The following is a 9,387-nucleotide window of genomic DNA, read 5'->3' as shown; positions in this document are numbered from 1 at the left end:
AGGTTACAGGGGTGGGCTAACAAAAACAGGATGCGTTTCAATACTGACAAGTGCAGGGTGCTGCACTTGGGCAGTAGTAACCAGCAGCACACTTATAAGATGGGAAACTCCTTTCTTGAGAGCATGGAGGCAGAAAGGGATCTTGGAGTCATTACTGACTCCAAGATGAACATGGGCTGACAATACAAGGTCACGGTTGGCAGGGCTAACTGGACCTTGTCGTGCATCCACAGGTGCATCTCAATGTTTGAATGTTACTTGAGTTGGAAGTTAATCTAATTGGAAAGGGAATTGGTGATGTCAGTTTTAGTTTCTGGTGACCATATGCCCATATCAAAAGGGAACTGGCAGCCCCCCAAAAGACGGAAGGAACCAAACGGATAAAGAAACAGAACTACCTTACCTTGCCAGATGTTCCTTCAAGTTAGGATTGGGATACCTCAACTTCTGTTGTTCCCTTTGTTCCCTTTTATAAAATTATACTAGCTAATTGTCTGTCAAGAATGATGGATTTCGCAGAGTATTTTACATGCCCTCCTTCACCCCTCCCACTCGCCCTTTGGGCCAGCCATGTAAAGACTCCCTCTGCCTCCAGTGCAGGGGCTCCATCTCCCGTCCGCCTCTGCCTCACAGCGGGGCTTCCCCCCACCTCCCATCCCCTCCCTGCTTTGCTTCCTGCCACCTTCCACTCCCTGCTGGCTGTTGTTGGGGCTGGGCAGTGGGGCGGGGGGAATGCTACCACCATGATCCTCCCCACTTCCTTCCTTTCCTGCCTCCCAGCTCTGACCAACAACTGCCACAATGACCCCCACTCTTTGCCTCCCCCTCCCTATCAGCTGTTGTTGGGACGGGGGGGGCCCTTCCTGCTCCCCTCCTCTCCCTGCCTGTCGCCTCCCCTTCCTTGCCGGCTGTTCTAGGGGATGGTGGAGATGGGCGGTGTGGGGTGCTGCCACTGTGAACCGCTCCTTTGCCTTCAGGCAGGGGGAGGGATGGGGCAGCACTGCTGCTTGGGCAGCTGGGACATGTTCACCGCCACCACTACTTCCTTGGCAGTGGCTCAAACTTGGACCCGTGCAGTCTGGGCCTGTGCAGCCAATTGCTGCCTGCCCTCTCAGCGGTGCATGCGCAGTTGGCCAAAAGCATTACAGACAGACAGACTAAGCCCTTTATTATATTAAAATTAAGCTTGCATTGAAACTTGTCTGGTTCATAAAAATGTTGATGACACTTTAAGCAGTCAGTACTGACTAACAGTAGTTGTGCTCTGGTCTTTGTTTTAGACAAGGTGCTGAAATGGATAAAGTGATGCAGGAACTAGGAAAAACACTAACAGATCAAGATGTGAATGAACTAGCAGCTCAGCATTTTGAATGTCAGCAGGTAAATTTTAAATACAGTGACTTGGCGGGGGGGGGAGAACATACAAACAGTCTTTGATTTTAAAAAAGCCCAAAATAAATTAATTGGTTGGGATGATGTCTGCTTTTAGGACTTGGAAAATAAGTGGACCAGTGAACTCAAACAATCAACAGCTATCCAAAAGCAGGAATATCAGGAATGGGTGATAAAACTTTATCAAGATCTAAAGAATCCCAACAACAGCTCAATCAGGTACTTATTTCCTGTGGTCACTTTTTGTAGGTTAAATTTAATTTTTAGTAATAAAATATTTTAATAGTAGCCATTTCAAATGCATGGGGAGTCTCAATCTTGGGGCTTAGACCTGCTGGAAAATAAACACTTCTGCTTAACAAAGATTGGTGTCTCTGTTAGCCCTTTTCCACATTTTATTTAAAGAAAGAGAATAGAAAAGTATTCTAAGGCTTTAAATTGGATCTTTTTAACTTGCGTCCCCCTATTTGTCCTACTTTAAATCTGTATCCATCTTCAACATTCCAGAATGTGTTCTGAGATCACTTTGTGGAGGGCAGGATTGCACAATGTGACAGATGTAATAAAAAGTACTTCAGTGGCTTGCAGTAAATCAGTATCACCCTTGGGTGATGTCATCCGATAACTGGACAGTTTTGGTTTCTGTTTTGTGACAGTCTGTGCAAAATCAGATAGAATGCCAGGTTAGATTTAAGGCCTGTAGTAGGGGCAAATTTTTGCTTGTCTGTCTTCTATAAGGTGCCTCCTCCCTAGTATCTGGTATTCTTGCTGCTGTTTTTCTAACTGCTTTCTCAGGCCATGATCTAAAAGGGGAAAATGTAGCTGTGTGTGGAGGTTAGGGTGGGGAGTAGCAAAGAACCAGCCTGCAGTGCACAGCATCTTTTCAGAGGGGGATGGCCAATGGCATGAGATCAACATGTGAAATGTGACGTGGCTGACTTGCCTGTGGTATTTCATACTTGGTAAAATAACAAGGCGGCAATAAAAGGGAGGAGGGTGAGCAAGCGAGTGAGTGGAAGAGGTAAGGGAGAGGAAAGAGGATGAAAACTGACATGCTTTCAGTAAGTCCTTCTTCCAAAGACTGTACATGAATTGTAGAGGTTATTGCAAAATGCATTTTGAGAGTACCTCTACAGCATCAGATAATATTCCTATAAACATGTTCTAGAAATAGCAGCTGAACTTTGTTTTCCAATTTATCTAAAAACATTACTTTTTATTTATTTATTTATTTTTTATTGTTTGACCTCTGTTCTGTAGTACCAGACTCAAGTTCTAACTCCAGTCCCAGAGTAAGAGGTTGTAAATGTAGTCCGTGTAATAACTAATGAAGCCATAGTTAATTTCTTGCTGAGTGAATAGGCCAGGTCATACTTCTCAGCCTCGCAACTCATGCATTCATTTTTTACAACAGTAAAACTCCAGAGACTTAGTGGAGTCTCCTCTGATTTACCATTGTAGGAAATGAGAAAATTGGGACCCAGAGAAGGAAACAAACAATAACAACAACTCTAGGGGCTAGGAACAGGTTTTATGTGACCTTAATTTTGTGTGCTCAACTTTGAAAAGATGAATCGAGAGGTCTCAATTTATATAATCTGGTTTAGCCACACAGTTGTTTTGACTGACTTCAACTGAGAATCTGGCCTCTTGTGCCCAGTTCTCAGTCTTGAAGGCTGAGAGTGTCAGAAAACAATGTAAAAAGGGTCTTGCCTTTTTAAAATATCAAGCTGTTTACATAAAGCACCTCTCTCATCAGTAGGTCTCCAAGTCCTTTACAAAGGAGTTCAGTCTTGCGAGTCTCCTGTTCTTATAGTAGAAATGATTACTTCTGCTTATCTTGGAATGGACATCACATGCTGGGATTTGAAGCCTTCTCTAGGTTGTATTATTGTAGGTTGTACAGCTAGGCTGTAAGACTGGCTTAGTTGTGCATATTTCAGTGCAGCCTTCTTGTATCCATAAATTAGCTACGCAAACTCTTCCTGTGACTCTTCTCCTGCTCTTCCCAAAAGATTGATAACTTCTCCCCCTCCCCACAATTTCTCTAAGATGGCAGGCAGGGAATCCTACTTGAGCTTTTTGACTTATTTATGTATGCCTTTTTAGTGATGAAATTAAGGTTCAACCCAGCCAGTTGAGAGAATCTGAAGAAGGAAATGGAAGAATCTATGAAGAGCAGAGACAATTAGAAGAGAGTTTTACAATTCATTTGGGTAAGTATAGTCACTTGATCCCTTAGACCAAGTATGCAATGAATGCTGAAATACTGAACAGAATTTTGATGTTGGTGCTTATTTTTCCCTTTTGTCTCTTTAAAGCCACCTATAACATTTAAAACACAAAATCATCTGTGGTGTCGCACCTAATTTAAGTCTTGTAAAAATGTTCCTGTTGATATAACATCTTGAACTTGATAGATGCTAAAAGGGGAAAAAAACAATTTTTTCCTCTTTCTCCATTCTAGGTCCTCATCACATGCACAGAACATGCTTTGAGCATGTATTGATAGCTCTAAGTAACTTAGTGTGTATGTGGAGTTGCATGTATTTAAGCTTTCTGGGTCTACTTTTTCACACAGGGGCCCAGTTGAAGACCATGCATAACCTGAGACTATTGAGAGCTGATATGTTAGACTTCTGTAAACATAAGCGTAATCATCGAAGTGGAGTAAAACTTCACAGGCTGCAAACTGCAATGTCTCTCTATTCCACTTCTCTTTGTGGTCTGGTTCTGTTAGTGGACAACCGCATCAGTTCATACAGTGGCATCAAAAGAGGTAAGCCATCTCGCTGGGTCCATCATGGAAACAAATACCAAAGTTACTCTCTTGAAAATCTTTACTTCCTTGACCTTTGTGAGGGGAAAAAAACTTGCTACAAACCATCCAGTCTGCCATCTGGACAGGTAATCTTGTAGCAGCATTTGAGGGGATTTTTGTTTCTGCACTCCAGAATCTGTGAAAAACTCCTGAATGTCTGGATCCCTCTCACTTGCCTTCAGTGTTAAATGTTCGATTAAAAACCAATCCAAGAATCTTGGTTCAGAGGCAGTTCAGCAGGTTAGGTGTCTACGGTATAAATAATACCTATCTGTCTTCAAATATATTTTCAGTGTTGTTAGTTCAGGAAAATGAAGTGATTTATGAAGTATGTAATGATACCCCAAATGTTTTCTAGAGCCTCCCAAATGGATATGGGAACATAGTTCTCCAGAGCAGAAAATAAAAGCAAACGTAAGACGAGGCCTTTTTTTAGAGGGTAACAAAACTGGAGTAAAAAAATGGAGACCAGAAGAGATGAGTGATAAAGTATAGACGATTGTGGCAGAAAATGTAGCTCAAGCTTGTTAAGATATGTGGCGCTCCTTCCTGCTCTGTAAATGCACAGCTGAGTTCAGGTGAGGTGTTTGAGGTTGGCAGCCCTTGTCAGCAGCCTCATGCCAGCTTTGATTTTAGTATCTTAGAGCAGCAACATGCTCTTGGTGGAAAGCCTGGAACTTAACTGTGATACGATAAACAGCTTTACTAGCAAAGATTGAGGCTGAAGTGAAACCTAAGACTCTAAATTCATTGGAAAACAAAATTAATTTAAAAGTAATACCCCTGATTTTAAAAAACCGATGACAACCTTACATTCCATTTGAAGTCAGTGAGAGCTCTATATGATCTCCACTCCTGAAAAACAGACAGACAGATAATGGTTGTGAGCACACTCCTAAATAGCTAACGTTTATATAAATACCATGCCCGCAATGGCTAACCAACTGATTATTTTATTTGCCCTCATTCCAATCTTGGCCACACAGCCCTTCTCTCGGAACCACATTACAGACCTCTCCCAGCTTCCGCCTGACGTTCAGTACAAAAATGTTTACATTTCAAGTGTGTGTTTTTTGGCCAGAACAACTGTTGTTGAGTCTCCTGTTCCTGCCATCCAGTTGATCATTTTCTTTTAAAATGTTTCCAATAAGGAGGTAGCACAAGGAACTTATTTTCAAAGGGCATACGGGTGCAATGAGACTTGAAGCAAGAGGAGGGAAATAGAGTAGGAGCAGAAGTTACAGCACACTGTCCAGGGTGCTTTAGGTCCTAAAAGTAGATTTCAGACTTGCAGTAACTCTTTTTTTTAGTTACCTTTCATAGAACAGAGAGAAAAGTGCCTGTCTTAACACCTAGATAGAATTAACGATCATTTAAAAGACCTATTAAACAAAGCCAGAACTTGCAGCCATTCCCACAATGTACAAAATCATTCTACTAATTTTTGCAGCCAGAAGGTGTGGGGGGAAGAGGGGGGAAACATCCTTTAAATCTACTACTTAAGCAACAGGCTCCTTCCTGAAAGACTCTAAAAGAGAAACTGTGTGGAACACGCCCTGAAGCTCAGCAAAGTATGTGAATGATGAATTGTCAGTTCAAAATTGGGCTTTGATCTAAGTGGTCTTCCTTAGTTTGGAGTGTGCATTGGCCAGCATGGTGGCTCTCTTACTGCAGTTGGGGGTCTTTTGGCACTGCTGGAATAAAAAATAAATAAAAATTTGATCCACATCCAGTGGCTCCATACTTTGCACCCAAGAATGAGAAATGTTAACTTTAATTCTGACTAAAATAGTTTCTGTTTTAGGGCAAACGCTCTCCTTTATTCCAAGATTCTCCTTTTTCTTTTTCCTCTGTTTTGGCTTAGAGATGTCTTGTATAGGCTGAGTGGCAAAATTTTTAAAATAGAGTTTTATAACAGAAACTTTAAAGAAGTATCTTTGCATCTTAACGTTTGAAAACTTCGGCTGTACCCAACTGGCTTCATTTTCTTCCAATTTATCAGGAGTTTAGGGTGCCCATAAAAAGGGTGTTAGGCTACTCCAGAAACAAGTGCTTGGATTTAGTGGATGGACAGTGAAAAGCCATGCAAGCAATAACTACTTCAGGGATCCTTGCTAATGGTTTGCTCTTTCTTCCATTGACTTGCATAGAGCCCTAACCTCTGGGTAGGGAACCTGGAAAACCAGCTGCAAAAAACATACTTGTTGCTACTGTACTATATTGGCTGTTGATATGTGATGTCCTGGGTATGACACATGAACTGCATCCACCTGGAGGGTCTGATGGCAACATGATGGGGCTACTTGCCCTCCTCCTCCCCCCCAGTACCTCCTATAAAATACTACAATGTTGCAACCTCCAGAGCAAGGGAAGTATAGGGCACTTCAAAACTGTAGTCCCTGCTGCCTTGTGGATACTCCTTGGTTGGAGAAAATCTAAGGGACCCTGGCAGAAATATGCCCTTGCTGAGGTGTTTGGCAGTCAGCAGCAGTTCTCATCCAATGCTCTCCGGCAGAAGCTAGAGTCACTGAGGTGCTGAACATCTGGGCTTTGGCTTTTGGATTCTGTCTCAGTAGTCTAAATGGTGTGTGGTAGGTCTTGGGCAGCCTCTACTCCTCCATACTCTTGCCTGGGTGTACACATCGGAGGTCTTGGTGTGATGGTCACAGGACTTTATACAAGCAAATTCATCAGGCACCTGACTTGTGTATACACCATGATCCAGAGGATTGATAGTTGCCTATTTTTATGTGATATCAGACTCCATAGCAGCTTGCCTACTGGGAGGCCCTTTAGAAGTGGCATTCTCATTTAGCTGTAAAATTTGTTTGTTTTTTTACACTAGTAGTCATCATGGTGGTGATTGTTAACTAATGTTTGGAGAACTCCCCCTAAAATCTCTGATAGGTCCACTGAAAGATTATAGGCCCATCTTTTATTCTGTAAGCATTCAAATGAAAAACAAACTTGTACAGATCTGTTTTGGTTCTGACATAATTTCTCAAGTTTACCTGGTATACAACAGCATTATTGAAAATTCCCTTTCTAAATGAGCTGTTCATTTAAAAATGTTTTAGTTCTGTCTTTAAAATGCTTGGGATTTTAAGGGAAACGCAGTAAATACCATGTTTAGTCGAATCTATGATGTTTTTTTCCCCAGTCAGCATGGGGCGGGGGGAGGAGGTGTATACAAAGCGGGGTGGGAGATAGGTAGCTGCTACAGCTTTGACTCTGGCACTGAGCCTGAGTTAGGACCAGAGTCCTAACCCACTAACGCCCCCACTGTCAAGTACAGCTAGGCACAGAGCACCTGGACCGCTTCCCCCTGCCCAACCAGTCAGCAGTGCCAACCATCTGCATGGCCTGGCAAGGGCTGTGCTTCCATATGCTGTGGCCTGGGGAGGAAACAGAGCCAAAGCAGTGTCTGACAGTGAGTGGGGTGGGGGGGAAGGGAGACAGTTTAGGGTGAGTGGGGGGTGCAGGTGGCAGGGCAGGAAGGCTACAGGGGGAAGAAGTGTGGGGAGCAGAGGGCAAGGGGGTCTCCTGACCCCTACCACCCACTCCAGCCATTGCTTTACTTGCTGTAGCAGTGGGGGGCAGGGGGATGAATTCAGTACCTGGAAAAATTACACCAAACTTTGTACATTTTCCATGTATAGTATCTAATTATTGGGGGGTCATCTTAAATTAAGGGTCATGTTGGATTCAAGTAAATAGGGTAAGTGTGCCATTCTTGGTGGCTTTGTTAAATCAGTAGTACAAAATGTATATTGTGTTCACAGATACAAATCTACAAGTTGTATGCTAAACTTTTATTTCCTTCTAGATTTTGCAACAGTTTGCCAAGAGTGCACAGACTTCCATTTTCCTGGGATTCAAAAACAACTTGAAATTGTCCAGAAAGTTGTTTTTTCTGCTAGAGCACAGCGTAGCAGTAAGTCAAAAAGGCATCCTGGTCAGTGGCAACTTGTTTCTCTTGAACAAAAACAGTTCTGAAAAGGTTTCTGTGGGTGTGGGCAAGTTGCTTTTACTCTCTCTTCCTTAGTTTCCCATATATCTAAAATAGCGAACTCCCTGCTGTAAAACATTTTGGGGGCTCAGGGGGAACAATGTAGTTTTAAACTCAAGGTGGCCCTTTTCCTTCCATATCACTTTCAGCTGGTTGAATGTTTTTATATGCAGTAAAAGCTCAGAAAACACAAACTTTTAGAGGTAGCTGTGGTCTCCAGTACTTTCACATTTTGCTTCCTAGCAATAATTCAGCTGGTTCTCCTCTTAACTTGTCTCCAAAGATCCAAACTGGCAGAAAAATATTCACCTCTTCCTGATAGAGTCTGTGAAGTTGTATGAAAGGAACATGATCCAAAATGACCAACTTGCTCTATTTATGTCGAAGGCAAAGAGTCCTCTTGGTAGGAGAGTAAACAGATCTCATTGAACAAACATGTTTTAGAGGCCTTGTTCCTCATATGTAGATAGTAAGCTCTGCCAGGGTGCTAACTTCTATCTGTCCCTCTGTTAAGGTACAGAGTCCAGTTAGTGTGAACTCCATGGAAAAAACTGCTTTTCAAGCTACCAATGAGCAGAGGCCAAAGATTCAAATATGTGCCTTTAGTATAGTGAGCTCTGTCAAGTATACACTTTTATACTTGTGCACATGTATCCTATAATGAGCATCAGGGGTCAAATTAGATCAAGCCTTCTATGAAAAGCTAATCCTCCTGATCCTCTCTGTAGCCAGGGTCAATTTTTAAAAGAAAAGATAGTGGCACTTTTCCAAGCTCTATCCCAAAAGAAGCTGCCTTCTTGACATATGATAGATTGGGCAGATGATCAGAATATAATTCTGTCCTTTGGGTTGCTTGGGCTGCATTCTCCCTTTGTGGTGTTCATGCATATTTACAGGTTCTAGTGCAGACCCCCCACTTTTGATTTGAAAGCAGAAACTAAGTGGTGGTGTCTCCGTATTCAGAGTGAGATGTTGCTTTACCTTGTAGCGCACCAGCATCAAAATTTAGTGCTTACTGAAGTGAATTGGGGAAATTTGCCCTCAGAACTGCTCTATTCTATGTATAGACTCGGGCAAGCAGTGCTGTGTAAATTTAGCCTCTGTTCATGTTTTATCTGAAGACATAACAGACTGATTGATTTTTTTTTTTTTTTTTTTTTTTAAA

General features: G+C 42.3%; 1 protein-coding gene across 3 annotated transcripts in view; it reads left to right on the top strand.

The window, feature by feature from the left end:
* CUNH12orf4 (chromosome unknown C12orf4 homolog) overlaps window positions 1–9,387 on the top strand; it is a 40,284-nt gene that overhangs the window by 11,305 nt on the left and 19,592 nt on the right. For 2 of the 3 annotated variants that reach the window (XM_019516017.1, XM_019516015.1), the window contains exons 5-9: window positions 1,281–1,380; window positions 1,490–1,611; window positions 3,502–3,608; window positions 3,974–4,171; window positions 8,040–8,168. In XM_019516017.1, coding sequence (XP_019371562.1) covers window positions 1,281–1,380; window positions 1,490–1,611; window positions 3,502–3,608; window positions 3,974–4,171; window positions 8,040–8,168 — 656 coding nt within the window. The remainder of the gene's footprint in view (window positions 1–1,280; window positions 1,381–1,489; window positions 1,612–3,501; window positions 3,609–3,973; window positions 4,172–8,039; window positions 8,169–9,387) is intronic. The other variant, XM_019516016.1, reaches the window with a different exon arrangement.

Source organism: Gavialis gangeticus, unplaced genomic scaffold, assembly GCF_001723915.1.
Source record: "Gavialis gangeticus isolate Ggan-Ray unplaced genomic scaffold, GavGan_comp1, whole genome shotgun sequence".
NCBI classification, from domain to species: domain Eukaryota; kingdom Metazoa; phylum Chordata; order Crocodylia; family Gavialidae; genus Gavialis; species Gavialis gangeticus.
The sequence above is the reverse complement of the archived record's forward strand: the minus strand, read 5'-3'. Positions and strand labels throughout refer to the sequence as shown.